This window comes from Pararge aegeria, chromosome 17 (genome assembly GCF_905163445.1).
Source record: "Pararge aegeria chromosome 17, ilParAegt1.1, whole genome shotgun sequence".
NCBI classification, from domain to species: Eukaryota; Metazoa; Arthropoda; class Insecta; order Lepidoptera; family Nymphalidae; genus Pararge; species Pararge aegeria.
Genome location: NC_053196.1, coordinates 15,082,649 through 15,099,739, shown reverse-complemented (window position 1 = coordinate 15,099,739; position 17,091 = coordinate 15,082,649). Strand labels below are relative to the sequence as shown.

Genomic DNA, 17,091 nt, shown 5'->3' with positions numbered 1-17,091 from the left:
CTGCCAGTGCTCACTTACGGAGCCGAAACCTGGGTATTCACCAGAGTATTTATCAACAAGGAAATGGCAAGAGGGCAGTCGAGCGAAAACTGGTGGGAGTGACAGTGAGAGACCATTAGACAAATGAATGGCTCCGAGATCAAAGTAAGGTTGCAGATGTAGCAAGAAAAGTAGCGCATCTTAAATGGACGTGGACCGGACATAGAGCTCGGAAGGAGAACTCTTGGTGCAAACGTCTTTTCGAATGGAAGCCATAGAGGGAAAGACGACATGAAGAAGGTAGCCGGTTCTAATTTTCAAGCAGTTTAAACAGCTCAATGTCGCGGGAAGTAGAAGATGTCGAAGGAGGCCTACAACAACTTGTTCGAAAAAGGAAAAGGAAACCCGATTCTCGGTAAAGGTAATATGGAATTTTACATCGAGCTACGACGACCCTTAGGTGCCAAACAAACATAGTGTAACGCATGCGGGCGATTCGACGCGGTGGGTCGGGGTTTATAGTGTATATATAATAGCGCTAGAAAGTTTAAATAGAAGACTTATCAGTAATTACACGCCTCTATATTTTTATAAAGAGGTAATATTTGTTTGTATTCAATACTTGTATAATGTTACTACAGAACGGACTTTAATTATTATTTCGCAGTTAAAAAATTTGATTTATTTGATTCAACTGTACTAAAATCTCAAATTTTAATGATGAGTGAAAATTGGTTGTCCGGTAATGAGATAAAACTTTCAAAGTATTAAACGCCTTTTTTTCTGTTGTAATTTTTTGTACAAACGTAGAATAAGGCGTAAATAAAGATAAAATAAAATTAAAACATTTTTATCTCGTTACGCCAGAGAAGTATAACTTCTAACGCGTGTACATAAGTACACACACGTTTTTTATTTATTTTTTATGTACAGTTAGACAAAACAGTTCACTTCCACTCCAGTAGGTAAATTTGTGAGTAGGAAAACTGAATAGGAATTGATATTTGCATTGTAATTAGGTACTATATTATATTACAGTATCCTTTAGCGTTTTATTTAGGGCTGTCAATTTCAAAATTGGAAAAAAATTAAAGCTGAAAAAACATTATATTATATATATTTTTTTTAATTCTAGTACTAGTTTGCCCATGACAGCAATCTCAGGTTCAGGGTGACGGCAATAGTGTTTTTAATTTGACGGCCGATTGGCGCAGTTTGCAGCGACCCTGCTTTCTGAGCCAAAGGCCGTGGGTTAGATTCCCATTATTGGAAAATGATTGTGTGATGAGCATGAATGTTTTTCAGTGGCTGGGTGTTTTTATAAATATTCTAAGTATTTATGTGTATTATTCATAAAATATTCATTAGTCATCTTAATACCCATAAAACAAGCTACGCTTACTTTGGGGCTAGATGGCGATGTGTGTATTGTCGTAGTACAAATTCGATTGTCGTACAACAAATTCGATTTGTACATTTCGCTTAGTAAAAAATTCTAGGTCTACGTCACACAATAGTTATGCACAAGGTCATAAGAGAATTATTATTTCAAAAGCAGTGACAGCCCTAACGATCCACGTGGCTAACATCTAATTGTGACGCGTAAGGAGGAAAATCGCTTGCAGTGTATCGGAATTATCGCATCTGGAATTAATACAGGATGCTTTGTTTTTAAAAATTGTTACTAAATAGTGAAAGAAAATGGTTGCTAAAAATGTGTTCAATAAAGAAGACTATCATTTATTTACTCTTACTCATATTTAAGTGTTGGTATTTATGGTATGCTTACGGAGATATTAATTAATTTATTTCTTATATTTATTTATAGTTTTGTTTTATGTCTGTAGTCTGGTACCTTTTTGTTGATTTTATTTTTCTGAAGCCTTAGGTTGCCCGGTAGAGATCGCTACTTAGTGATAAGGCCAACTTTTGTATCTTGCTACTTTAAGTGTCTGCTTTTTGATATTCTTAACATGTGGTGGTGTACAAATTAAAAAGCATAAATAAATGGATACTAAAATAAAAACCTAACTAAGGAGTTACCGACATAGCTCAACGAGTCTCGAAGCTGAAGTGGCAATGGGCGGGGCACGTATTTCGGAGAAAGGAAGGACGTTGGGGTCTCAAATTGCTGGAATGGCAGCCACGCACTAGTATGCGCAGCTTTGGTCCCAATGTGATAGACAAACGGCATTAAGCGCGTCGCAGGAAGCCGCTGGATCCAGGGGACACACCGCGGAATTTTGAACTCCCTAGCAGTGGTCGTCTATCGGTTGATATGATGATGATGATGATAATAGAGGTAGAGACAACTCTGACGATGTAAGCCGTGCTATGTCGCATGTGTCGCACTGGTTTACTGTCAATAATTTACTTTTAAATGCCAAAAAAACTAAGTGTGTGGAATTTATTTTACCAAATGTAAAGAAAGTTAATAAAAATATAATAATAAATGGAGAATCACTAGAAATGGAAGATTCCACAGTTTTTCTGGGCATGACCTTGGATTGTAAGCTTCAGTGGGGTACCCATATAGATACACTAGCAGGTAAACTAAGCTCGGCTGCCTACGCCGTCAGGAAAATTAGACAGATTACTGACGTAGAAACAGCAAGACTTGTTTACTTCGCGTACTTTCATAGTGTGATGTCTTACGGGATCTTTGCCCCATAATAATGGGGCAAAGCTGCTGATATTGAAACTATATTCATATTGCAGAAAAGAGCTGTACGGTCAATATATAAACTTAAATCACGTGAATCCCTCCGTGAAAAATTTAAAGAAATTGGTATACTTACGGTAGCCTCACAATACATTTATAACAATATAGTATTTGTAAGACAACATATTAGTCTTTATAAACAAAAAGTGGATATAAACAGTCGACTTACAAGAAATGGTCATAAATTAGTGACATCTGCATATCGTCTGCGAAAGGTGCAGAAGTCATTTGTGGGATTGAGTATACGCTTTTATAATATGATTCCTAAGGTAATTTTGGACCTACCAATGCATAAGTTTAAAGAATGTGTTAAAACACATTTATTACAGCGAGGTTATTATACAATTGATGAGTTTCTTAATGACAAGGTTGCTTGGAAGCATCCGGCTCCGCTTTGATCTCTCAAGATAGAAAAATGAATGTTAAAATATAAAATGTAAATTTTTGATGTTGGAAAAGAGCAACTGCTGAGTTTCTTGCCGGCTTCTTCTCGGTAGAATCTGCCTTCCGAACCGGTGGTAGAGTCACTACACACGGACAGACTTGACGTTTCAAAAGTGCTTGTATTAAGCCTACTTGAAATAAATGAATTTTGAATTTTGAATTTTGAATTTTGATAAAAATGAAGAACTTAAAATGAGCATCTTGTATATGAATACTATTGTACCGTGTACGGTCACGTAGAGCATGCTGGATATGACTCAGTTGGCTCCTACGTGATCGATGTAAAAGATCGCAAACGTCACAATGATGAAAGCCAAGCGATTATTGCCCCAGTTTCAGCAGAAAGGATAATGTTTTAAAACTAACCTACCGAAGCTTTGGTTTTACGCTAGACTTGTGGCTAAGGCTAATCCTGATCAGAAATATTGTTTCGACTTGTTTCGACCCAAATTGCTGGTTATAGCTAACGTCTAACAAATTGGTCAGCTTGGTGTACTATTGTCAGTGGCGTGCACTTCATACATGCACAAAAGCAATACCCTAAAATTTAAATATAGCCCTATAAGAGGAGGTTTTTTCCATTTTAAGCAATTTTCCTGCTGTATGCATACCCTATTGACTTTTGTCTAAACTCTTCTCATTCCAATGACCAAGAGAAGACCCGTGAGCTGTAGTGGACCAATGGGTTGATAGTGCTAGTGAGATGCATATTTACACTTTTTTTAAAGGTAGGATTGAAAGAATCCGAAAACGCAAAACAAAGAGTTTCAGCTGTTATTGCGATTTCAGCAAATTTCTCCAGATCTATCATCATCATATCAACCGATTGACATCTGCTGCTCGACATAGGTTTTTTAGTAGGATAAACACTAAAATCTTGTGCAGCTTGGGTCAAGCGGCTCTCAGACTCGTCGGATGTCATCTGTCCACCTTGTCGGGGGTCAACGAACGCTGCGTTTACCGGTGCGAGGTCGCCACTGCAGCACCTTGGGACCCCAACGTCCATCGGTTCTCCGAGCTATGTGCCCCTTTGCCACTTCAGCTTGGCGACTTAACGAGTCTATGTAACTCTGGCTCTTCTACGGATCTCCTCAGTCCTGATTTCATCACGTAGAGATACTCTCTCCATCGTCCGCTGAGTGACTCTGAGCCTTCTTATGAGACCCATAGTCAGCGACCACGTTTCGGAGTCATTAGTCATCCCTGGCAACACACACTGTTCGAAGACTTTGTTTTGGTCTATAAGTCTAAAAGATTCACTAAGTACAAACTAAAGTTGTTTACATTTAAAAGCTAATATTAGGTAGATAAATGTGATTCTTCTATATTCTCCTTCTATCGCAAAAGATATGAAAGAAACAACTCATGGAACGATCGTCAAATCATTATCTCAACCACAGGACGTCTACTGCTGAGCATAAATCTTTAATAGGGATTTCTAATGATGCTATGATTTCTAGTCGTTTTCATCCAGTGTCTCAATTCGTTTTATGTCGTCTGTACTTGTAAAAATAATACAAAAATATTTTTTTACTAATAACATAAACGCGAAAGTCTCAATCACGTCATTGAATTATTTTTATCCTGAGAAAATGTACGGTTCCTATGTAAAAAAAGATTTGTTTTTTTTTATATTTTTTTTTTCATAGCGACACATGATTTTCGGATAGTGGTAGTTAAGAGGTTCAAACAATAACACAAGACACATACACACTAACAAAGTAGCGCAATATAATTCTAGGGGGCCTTATTATTGCGCTACCTCAAATCTATAGCATTGTCTGTACACCTTTGATCGCCCGGAATAGATAGCTATGGAGCAATAAGGCCACCAAATGTATATATATATATATGTGGCTAACTTACTCTATTGTATTTGTATTTCTGTTATTTTTCTTTGTGATGTATAATAAAGGCCTCTGCTCATTTATCGTCTCAACACCGTTTTAACCCCAACTTACTTTACAGCGTCAACGTTTCGTCCAATACGGTCTACCACGAAACTGCATCATCACTTATCTACAACTACGATTGCAGTCAAGGGCTAACTTGTAATAATAAAAAAGTGATTTTCAATCTTGATGCAGTTATGCAATTTAATAGCTGGCGTGCATTTCCAAGCAGACCGCCTTATTAATTTTCACAGTGCTATTGTACAATGCGTAGCTTTAACAATAATAATCACAATTTAGACGCCTAGTGAGATCGCGCCCTTAAATTCTTTGCACGTCCACAAATCCACGTGTAGCCTTGAGGCCGGAAGTCGGCACAAATTTAAAAAGTTCGCTGTTGGCCCACGACAAATACTTATGGTAATATTTAAGGGCTGTTCTTGCATAGTGACTTGGTTCATAGTTGATTCAGAAGAAGGCAACTTAGGAACTTAGGTCAATTACTGACACACAGCGACCGTCAAATTAGTTAGCTGCAAAGTGCGCGTAGATAAAGATAAACTTCCATCACGCCATAACTTGAGTGACTTTATTGATTTCACCCACCTTTTTTTTAATTTTCTAATAACTTGAAGAAGGCTCTTAAAGGAAAAAAAATAAAAAGTTCCGCAAAAAATTAAAAAACTGAACAACGATATTTTGCGTCTTTAACGCGAACGTGCAATAATATGAAGTATTATTATTTCAATGTTATTTATTGTTTTTTATTAATTTATTTTGCTAGTCCTTATAATATAATTTTAAAATTCACTTATATACGGGACCACGACCCTGACATGAAATGTTTTTTTTAAACTTTAGGAAGATCTCTAAATCTCGTGTGTCAATGAAAAGGCCACGTTGGTCTAGTGGTTAGTATGTTTGTTTGAGTTCCTGGGTTCGATCCCCGGGTGGGACTATTTATACCATCATATTTTTAGTACTAGCTCAGACTTTTCACTACCGTGCCTCAGAGATCACGCAAAGCCGTCGCTCCTGCACGTTTCCGGTCGTGTCGGAGCTGCCGCATCCCATCGGAGTAAGTATGATAGTGAGGGAATGCAAAGCGCACTCACATGTGCACTATAGTACTATATATCTTAGTCTAGCGCGTAGTTGGAAAATCTCTTTGGAGATTGACCACCGTGGCCAATATCGGTCAGGAAAACATCTTGTTTTTTTAGATTTGTATTAAACGCCCAATTATGTTTTGCCCTTACTCTCGATGCACGTCCACGTGTGGCCTTGACGCCGGGACATAATATGGAGTTTGCCCACGACAAATAATGATATGAATCTTTAGAGGCTGTGTGGTTATTGCGTAACGACGCTCGAGATGCTCTTTACTTTTTTTTTTTATTTATACTCTTTATTTGCACACAAACGCAAATACAGAAGAAAAAAAACACAGGCATAAGAAGTATGCAAAGGGCGGCATTATCGCTTTGTAGCGATCTCTTCCAGCTCTTGTGAGGGAATTAAAATAAAAATCTTTTTAAAAAGCTATTATCGACGTTTTCACGGTTTTGTGATTTTAGCAGCACTTACAGCAAATGATAATAAAACCGACTAAGCGCGAGTTGGTTTCGTACCAAAGTTTAATAAAACACTACATGGTGTTATTTGACGGCCGACTGGCGCAGTGGGCAGCGACCCTGCTTTCTGAGTCCAAGGTCGTGGGTTCGATTCCCACAACTGAAAAATCTTTGTGTGATGAACATGAATGTTTTCCAGTGTATGGGTGTTTATTTGTATATTATAACTATTTATGTATATTATTTATAAACATGTTAATCAGTCATCTTAGTACCCATAACACAATTTATGCTTATTGGGGCTAGATAGCGATGTGTGTATAGTCATAGTATATTTATTTATTATTTGTTACAGTTATAACAATAAACAGTTATTTGTTGTTTCCCTTTAATTTTGTACTTTTATAGATTTATTTTTTATTGTATAGCGACAATAGGCAATACAAACACACTATGTGAAAAGCCTGTCTATCTATTAAAGTTTATGAGATATGGCCCACTGGAGGCAAACAGACAGACGCACGAACGGATGGTGGTAGCAATAGTGACTCTGTTGGCATCCTTCGGGCACGGAACCCTAATAAAAATGACGAAATGTCATGTTAAGGCCGTAGTCCAAAACACTGGCCCAATGCAGATTGGTGGACATAGATACGTGGTAACATAGATACGCAAGAAAAAATTGTTTATGCTCTAAAACCGTTCCTAGCTGTGGGACGTCAATAGGATACGGATGATCATCATCGACATCATATCAACGGATTACCGGCCCACTGCAGGTCACCGTCTTCTGCCACAATGAGAAGGGGTTAAGACCGTAGTATTCCACTAGGCCCAGTGCGGATTGGTGAATCAACACATCTTATGGAAAACTCTCAGGTATGCAGGTTACCTAACGATGAAGTATGTGATATTTTAATCGCTTAAAACGCAACTAACGAAGAATAGTTAAGAGGTGCGTGCTAGGATTCGCACTGCGCTATGAACGCTTCCACAGATGATGATGAATGAATGAATGCATGAATACACTTTTATTGTACACCAAAGAAAAAAAAGTAGTTACAGAGATATAAATACATATCAAGAGAGTACAATTTGGTGGCCTTATCTCTACATAGCGATTTCTGCCAGGCAACCAATGGCGTAAAAGGAAAAAACATAGAAAAGAGGTAGGTGGTGCAATAAGTAAGATTTAAAATTATACAAATATATAAATAATATATATATATATATATATAAATACAAAAAAAAAAAAAAAAAAAACAGCGCTTACCCTCCCGTGGAACTTGTTGCTGTCGTAGGTCCTCTCCGCGCACAGGTTGTATATCTTGTAGTGGCCCTTGTGCATTTGCTCCAGGAACTTGTACACGTCGTCTATGTGGTTGCGGTACACTCCCTCCAGCTTGTCCCCCGGGTAGCCCATCGCTATGAGCCTGTCCGTTATATCTGGTTGTGCGGGGTCAAGGAAACATCCACAGCAAAACATTACAATAACAAAGTATCATTACAAACCTACATACAGAAATTTAGCCTCAAGTCGCATTTGTATTTAATTTTAATTCTATTTTTTTTCACATTACAACCTTATTTATTAGTAAAATATTTTTAGACATTTATTTTGTAATAAATGTATAAAAATAAAATATAAATATAACTGTATTTAAAATGTAATTAATATTTTTGAAATTATTTGCAAACGTTGTGAAAACCTGTAATAAGCAAAATATTCACTTAGCCCACAACGTAGAAACTTTGACGAGATAAAATTAATTAGCGGTTGGTTTTCCTAAATAAATAAATAAACTATAAAATGATGTTTTACAAGAGCAATGTGCTGAGTATCTGGCCGGCTCTTCTAGGTGGAATCTACCTTCCGAACCGGTGGTAGAGCCACTACAAACAGACTTACTTGACATTTCAAAAGTGGTTATTAACTAGGCCTAATAGAAATTAATTATTTTTTTTAATTCGAATTATTATTTGCAGATGATACGCGTTACATGAAAACTGCAAAAACCGATTTTGTTTTTGTTATTTTTTTTGTTTGAATGGTTAATAAGTCGGGAGTGTTCTTAGCTATGCTGGATGAAAATCGTTCAAGATGGCCGCCGATACAAAATGGAGAATTGCTTATTTTTTACAACTACCTCAATGTACACCCACAAATAAAAGGACTTGAGTAGTAGAATTTTTCACAACTACCCCAATATTTGTATGAAATAAAAGGACTTGATTAGTAGAATTATGTTCATTACATTGGAATCCATAGAGTAAGGAGGAAGCTAACCTATCCTAGTGGGGGTTAGTGCAGGCCGAAGATAATACCTATTCTACAGGCTTCATTGAGACCATTTTTTGCGTCCAATACAATGTAGCGACACTTGATCAACGCGTATTCGATCAGAAAGGCTCGCGATGCACAGAACCCCTACCTATCCGAGTCTGTCTTTAACTCTTTTATTATATCTAGTTTAGAGGTCTTCATCACTCTCTTCATAAGGCAGTTAATGTCTGGTTGGATAAACAGATAAAACCAGTTATAGTGGGGTCATGTAAGAAATTTTTTAGCGGTAGGTTACTACGTTAAAAGGAGCACTTTGTAAATAAAGTACTACTGAACCAGTAGTTTCAGAGTGTATCGATAGCAAATAAACAAACAAAACTTTCCTTTATACTTGTATAAAAAGTACAGTTCTCCTTGAAAGTAGGATTCCACGCGTGGTCACGTTACGAGTCTACACTAATCTATTGGTACCTACCATCTATATTTAATAGTATAAATTATCTAATTCGAACCAGCGGTTTCTGTAATTACATTAATTACCGCTGGTTCGAATTTGAATAAATCTCTTTTGTTTGATAGCCCGTTAATTGCGAAAGGCTTATATACTATGTTACATCACGCTACGACCCGTAGGTGCAAGGAGCTTCAATGAAAAATGTTGCAAAAAATGGGATAAAATATTCTTTCTGATAGCTTCCGATGAATAAGCGGTTAAAATTACGTCACAACAATGTATGATGAATTAATTGTTCCCATTAACAGTTAAAAAAAGAAGCCCGCGACCTCATATCACTACCTCTGAAAGGTTGATTCGTACGCGGAAGAAGTCGCGGGGAACCGCTAGTTACAAATAACAGTGCAAAAATTGCCCCGGCCTTTATATTATGACTTCAAATTAAACTGTCCGCCGCCGGCGCGTGGACTTGAGAGTGACTTTAAGATATGTCGTTAAGAATTAATTAATTGTTATGACATTAATAAATAATCTAATTACAATATTGTTCCGAGTCGTTAGGCTAATAGCAGAGCAAACGGTGGATTTCTAATCGCGGGTTTTGTAATGCGTTGCGCACTCAAATATTGTATTGTATGATAACACTGGTACGATAATACTTTACCCACGTTTTGATCTAAAATAAATATTGCAGGACAAAATAGAGCAAGAAGCAAAAAAGAGATTGCTGCCGTGTGGTGAGAGCAGATACGAAAACAGTTATCAGCACTCCTTCTCTTCCTGCTTGTGTTGTACGAGGCGACTAAGGGTGTTTGGTCTAAAACAAGTAATGAAGGACCAAGTACAGCAAGAAGCAAAGAAGAGATGGATGCCTCGTAGTGACGGCAGATACGAAAACAGTTGTCACCACACCTTCTCTTCCTTCGGGTGTTGTACGAGGCGACTAAGGGTTTTTGCTCTAAAACAAGTAATGAAGGACCAATTAGGGCAAGAAGCAAAGGAGAGATGGATTCCGTGTGGTGACGGCAGAAAGAAATACAGTTGTCACCACTCCTTCTCTTCCCGCGGGTGTTGTGCGAGGCGACTAAGGGAATATAAAATAGAACGGACAGCAGCGTCCTCTGTACTTGAAATAAATGAATTTTAAATTTGTTTCGTATTTTTTTTTATATTTAAGTCTGTACAAACTTTTGGGATATATTGTTTTGGAATAAGATTGCCAACAAAGAAAACGACGTTCTGCGTTTTCTCTTTCAACTTTTCTCCCAGTCAATAGCACACTTTTTGTAAGTCGTTCGAAAATACATAATTCAGGAACATTGTCACACTTAGCGTCGAATTTACTACCTCGCTCAGTAAAATTTATGAGCGGGACACACAATAACCAACCGGTGGGGAAAAAACAAGATGGCATCCCAAAAATCCGAGCATGGTAGGGATCAGCCTAGCTAGTTGCCAACGAACAAAAAAAAACCTGGCCAACCACGGTTAAACGCGGTTAAACTCATGAAAATAGGACTCCGCACTCCACAAGAAACAGCAGAATTCAAGTAAAAAGGTAAAATATTAAAATTTATACAGGTATCATGCCAATATCTAAAAACATTATATACTCGCTAGAGACTTTGGTAAATTAAAGTTTGTACAAATAAATAAATAAATTGCCAATAATATAGAACTTGCCAAGAATTCTAGTGTTCTATATTCTATAATATAGAATATAGAACACTAGAATAATATAGAAATTTTTTTTTCTTTTTAAAACTCGAACTGAGTTCGAGTTTTAAAAAGAAAAAAAAATTGCATAAATCTTAATATAAACTAATTATGTATTTTTCGATTAGTACCTAAAACAAAAAAGCGTTGATAGCTCAGTGGTTCCGGCTTCAATTTCGGTAGACCGGGGGAACGTAATTAAAATATCAATTGCATACACGGCGAAGGAAAACACCGTGAGGAGACCTGCATGCCTGCTGAAAGTTCTCCATAATATTCTCTAAGGTGTGTGGAGTCCACCAAACCGCACTAGGCCAGTTTGGTGGACTGCGGCCTTAACCCCTTCTCATTGGGGGAGCAGACTCGTGCGCTGTAGTGGGTCGGTAATGGGTTGATATAATGATATTAACCTTCTTACAGTGCTTTGCAACCTTAAGATGTGAGTATAGTTGGGAGAGCATTGCCGAATATCTGTTTGGTGTGTTGTATAAAGATTGATGAAAGAAAAAATTGCATAAAGATTCTCCTGCTCCTGAGTATAGCAAATCAAGCTTGATTTTCATAATATAGATGCTGGTATTCCGAAATGTGATTCGATTAAATCTATGACAGCGGAAAAAAAGAGGAAGCAAGTGATATTTTAATTACTTTAAACGCACATAACTTTGAAAAGTTAGAGGTGCATGCAGGGATTCGAACTAAGCCCCCGAAAGTGAAGTCGAGATCCTACCCACTGGGCTTTTTATAGAAATCAAATTAATTTATATATATTTGTAGCGGACTCTTTACAGAACTAGATGGCGCCCCAAAAATCCTGCATCGCGCTAGCGAAGTGTTCACGAAGAATGCCTATATATACAACTTTCAAAAATGAATGTTCGGACCTCGGTCCCCGAGCACGATCACCCGCTCGGAGGAAGATCTTCCCATTGTTACGGTCGAGCGTATCACCATAGCTCCCGTACATATTGAAGAAGGTTAATATACATAAATTAATTTGAAATAAGTTACGAGACTGTTTCGCACTTGACGCGAATTTTTCACCAGCAACCGAGAACTAAACAATTTCACAAGGCGGTCCTCTAGACGAGACGTCCGCGCTGTTAACATAGAAAAAATAACGAAGTTACGAAATGTTTCCACTTGGCCACTAACACGGCGCAGAAGCGGTAATAACAAACACATAAAAAAAAAAAATCGAACCCAATTTCGTTACGGAAAGTACGAGTAGTTAATTATTTAAGGGTTTTATTGCATATATATATATATTATATATATATAAATCTCCTGTCACGATGTTTGTCCGCGATGGACTCCTAAACTACTGAACCGATTTTAAATTAAATTGGCACACCGTGAGCAGTCTGGTCCCAACTTAAGAGATAGGATAGCTTAGATCTTTAAGTAAAGTCACAATTTTATTTTATTGCAAATTATTTGTCTATAATTAATTGACAGTCACGTGTTATATGTATATACAACTATACTCATTTAAGGCTTAGCGATACTGAATACTTTAAAACAAAATCAAACGCAGACGAAGTCGCGGGCAACAGCTAGTATTATATATATAACAATTATATATTACGACGTTATGCCAAGTTTATTCATAGTGGGTAAAATTTTACTGGTTCATCATCATACAAACCCATTAGGGGTCTCCTCTCTTACAATGAGAAGGGGTTTACTGTTTACTAAGCGATTAATGGCATTGCATATAACGTCGACAAATTAATTTAAAATAAAAAAAGTATACGACTTCCATGGACAAGACAGCAATATTTTAAGGGCCCCCTTGATGAACATGGCATACCGATGGAATACTTTTTAAGTGCTTTTTCATGCTCTAACAATTGAAAGGCGCTGTCTTCAAGCGATAGATAGTATCATAGCAATGAGCCCAGGGCCTAGGAACATAACATAACAATAAATTTAGCTTTTTTTATATAACAACTAGCGGTCCCCCGCGCCTTCGTCATTGTACGAGTCAACTTTAAAAGATAGACATATATGTTGTAGCGGATTTTTTTTTTAAGAACTTTGAACGAGGAACAATTCCTTCATTCATTCTGTTTGGTTTTCGATGCCCGCCGCTCACACGACAAATTCATAGCCCGGCGTAAAGTCGCGATGTGACGTAACTGACTGGACTACTAAATTAAAGAAGTAAAATAAAACCTCCAAACGGGCCCACTTTCTTGACCCACACCGTTGCAGCGCATATAAACTGGCGATTATACGACTACGGACTAGTTCTATAGGCGGACGGATAGATTCTCACAGTATAGCAATCATGCAGTTCAGAAACATACATTATTTTAGTTTAGGTGCACCTCATTAACAACCAATTATATGGCTTTGGAAACTTGTGCTTAGTTTGAATGTTTGTAGTTTAAACTTGGCATCGAGATAGCTCGCATCCTGGAGGCAGATGTAGGAACTGTACTTTAATAAATAAATAAAAAATAGACCTGATGGTATGTGGAAAATCATCGCCAATATAAACAGGGCAACACTTCGCACGGAACACGTGCCGCTCTTTGCCCATCAACCTGAGGCGAATGCCTCGAGCCTCACGTGTCAGTATTTACACCGGCAACCACGCCCTTCAGACCGGAACAAAGCAATAGTAGAGTCATTACAAACATACATATGTAGCGGTCTCCACATTACATAACTAGATGGCGCTACAAAATCCTGCATCGCGCTAGCGAAGTGTTCACGAAGAATGCCTATATATACAACTTCCAAAAATGAATGTTCGGACCTCGGTCCCCGAGCACGATCACCCGCTCGGAGGAAGATCTTTCTATTGTTACGGTCGAGCGTATCACCATAGCTCCCGTACACATACTTTACGTTTCAAAAGTGCTTATAAAGTAGGCCTACTTGAAATAAATGAATTTGAATGCTGCCTAGCGGCAGAAATAGTGTGATGTTAGTAATTCCTCGGATGAACTATGTCACAAAACTGTATGTCTAGTATACAAGCCTAGTGAGTAAGGTTTCGGCTTCCTTTAAAAGGGAAACGAGTTTGATCCGCGCTATGCCATTCTAACTTTTCGGAGATATGTGCGTTTTTAATGCGAGCAATTGATGACTTGCTTTAACAAGGAGGAAACCTGCATGCTTGAGAGTTCTCTATAATGTTATAATAATAATAAGAATAATCTTTATTGAAAGGTATTAAAATATAAAAAGATAAATAAAATAACAAAATAATAATAATGAGCAACAATCAAAATATTGTAAACGCACGTCCGTCATTATCATTATATAGTTGGTCATAGTTTATGGCTTATCTTATACCTAACCTTTACAAAATCACTACAGTTTATTTTCTATTCGCCTCATGGTGCACCGAAAGCCGGTGCTTGAAAATTGATCAGTCCAGACCCTCTGCCGACGTGCTTACGATTTCATTATCGGGGGCTCGCAAACGACTCCAAAAAGTTGCGATTCGCGATCTCAAAGAAATCCGGTACTCTGGCCCTAGCGAACATGTCCGACGCGCTGCAGTACCTTGGCAACTTCATCAAGATACGATAAGCATTATTGTATTGCACCCTGATATTGTTGACAGCGCGTCTGCTGGACTTTACCCAAAGTTGACATGTATAGAAATAAGATGATAACGAAAAAAAAGATTACCCGGCTAAGTTTGTTGTGGGCTCTTCTAAGACCAGGGCGCGTTTGGATCCTTTACGATTAAAAATTATGACACAGTTGTTCCCCTTTAAAAGTTCTGAATTAAAGTCCGCGACAGAATATGTCTACCTTTTAAGATTGACGTATACGCGGACGGAGTCGGGAGGGACCGCTAGATGGTTGATATTATGATGACGACTCTATTGGTAAAATTCAAAAAATTCAAAATTCATTTATTTCAAGTAGGCCTAATATAAGCACTTTTGAAATGTCAAGTCTGCCTGTGTATAGAGACGCCACCACCGAATCGGAAGGCAGATTCTACCGAGAAGAAGCCGTCAAGAAACTCAACAGTTGCTTTTTTCCAATATCAACAATTTACATTTTACATTTGAAAATTCATTTTTCTATCTTGTCAGAGATTGTCATTAAAAGCCTTAAGGTAAGATAGCCACCCCAGCGACTTTTGTAAATTGATCAAGTAATAAAGCCTTAAACAAAATAAGGGATTGTAAACAATCAAACTACCAAAAACTTAGCACTCAGCACGTTACTTGAAACTTGTCGAGTTCCCCACTCAACGATAATATCAGTCCAATGTGAAATAGTTTATCTTCCGAATCTTGGCAGCCTACGGAAACTGTCTTAATTTTATTTCGGTGTTTCACTTCGCCCGTTCGAATATTAAAATGTAATCTTGCCAAAAATCTTCGGGAGACGCTGCCCGTATAAATCTTACAGCAGCGACAGGATGAGACTAAAAAGGTCAGCCTTTTACGGTATATTGAACGGGTGAATTATGGCCCGGGCCGAACTTTAAATCGCTATTTATTATAGTGTCCTGTAGGAATAAAGTCACTTGAGTTGGCCCCTGTTACGCAACCAATAGTTTCTCTGTCAAGCGTGCGTTTTGAGAATACCTACCTAATATACGAAGTAATATTTTAAAACAAAAATATTTATTACTAGAAGCTGTTGTCCGCCCTCTTTGTTCACGTTTATTACGGTATTTAACGTATCCCGGAACCGTTTGTTTTACATGTAAAATATAACATAGAAGTGAGCTAGCTGATGGCGATAACTTAATTCGTAAACTTAAAACTAAAGCTACGATAGTTCCTAACGCGCCCTGGACTACGAAAAAGCTCACAACAAACTTAGCCGGTAGTTTTTTTTTACGAAGAAAGCGGGCACCAGTTAGAAAATCTTAAGTAGAAGCGGCTATAGCCTAGTGGTTAGAGCGGGGTGGCCGAGTTGTATACCCGGCGCGAACCTCTCTCTAACTTTACAGGCGCATACTTTAAGAATTAATTGACGGACGATTGGCGCAGTTTGCAGCGACCCTGCTTTCTGAGTCCAAGGCCGTGGGTTCGATTCCCACTGCTGGAAAATGTTTGTGTGATGAGCATGAATGGTTTTCAGTGTCTGGGTGTTTATAAGTATTTATTTATATTATTCATAAAAATATTCATCAGTCATCTCAGTACCCATAATACAAGCTACGCTTACTTTGGGGCTAGATGGCGATGTGTGTATTGTCGTAGTATATTTAATTATCACTCGCTTCAACTGTGAAGGAAAACATCGAGAGGAAACCTGCATGCATGCCTTGGAGTTCTCAATAACGTTCTCAAAGTGTGATGTCTACCAATCCGCACTTGGCCAGCGTAATGGATTACCGCCTCTCACGAACTCTCTTACGAACTCTCATCTGACTAGGAGACCCGTACCATGTAGTGGGCCGGTAATATTTTGATAAACCTCACTACTATTATAAATGCGAAGGTGTTTGCAGTGGCGTACATAGAGGTGGTATGCTCAGGGTGTGCAGATGATATACTATAAAATGAAGAAAATCTCCAGTACGAGTTTTAAATAATTACGCTTTTTATATCCTATACCTTTTAAGTTTTTTATAACTCGTACTGGAGGTTTTCTTTATTTTATATCATCTGCATACCCTGTGCATACCCTCTATGCACGCCACTGTGTGTTTGTTTGTTGTTCGCCTAAACCCTTCTCATTCTAAGAGGAGGCTCGTGCGCTGTATATTTTATTGTAAGTTTGTTATATGTATATATTATATTTGCATATATAGGTTTATGCATGTTTATTTAAATGCACCACCTACCTCTCTTCTTGAGCTGTTTTTAACGCCTTTGGTTGCCTAGAAGAGATCGCTATGTAGCGATAAGGCCGCCAAATTGTATATTTTTTGTTAAATTTTTACTTACAATTTGTTATGTTTATGTGGTGTACAATAAAAGTGTTTTTTTATTCATTAATTCATTCACAAGCCGGTAATGGGTGGATAATGATGAAAGTAACTCAAAAACATACACAGAACCCTAAAAACATTAGGTACACTTTTTTAAGAG

The 17,091-nt window shown here is 37.8% G+C and overlaps 1 protein-coding gene across 3 annotated transcripts in view; it reads right to left on the bottom strand.

Annotated features, from left to right (window-relative positions):
• Nucleotides 1-17,091, bottom strand: part of LOC120631178 (phosphatidylinositol 3,4,5-trisphosphate 3-phosphatase and dual-specificity protein phosphatase PTEN) — a 77,543-nt gene that overhangs the window by 34,476 nt on the left and 25,976 nt on the right. For all 3 annotated transcript variants that reach the window (XM_039900646.1, XM_039900647.1, XM_039900645.1), the window contains exon 2: nucleotides 7,885-8,057. In XM_039900646.1, the coding sequence (XP_039756580.1) occupies nucleotides 7,885-8,057 (173 nt within the window). The remainder of the gene's footprint in view (nucleotides 1-7,884; nucleotides 8,058-17,091) is intronic.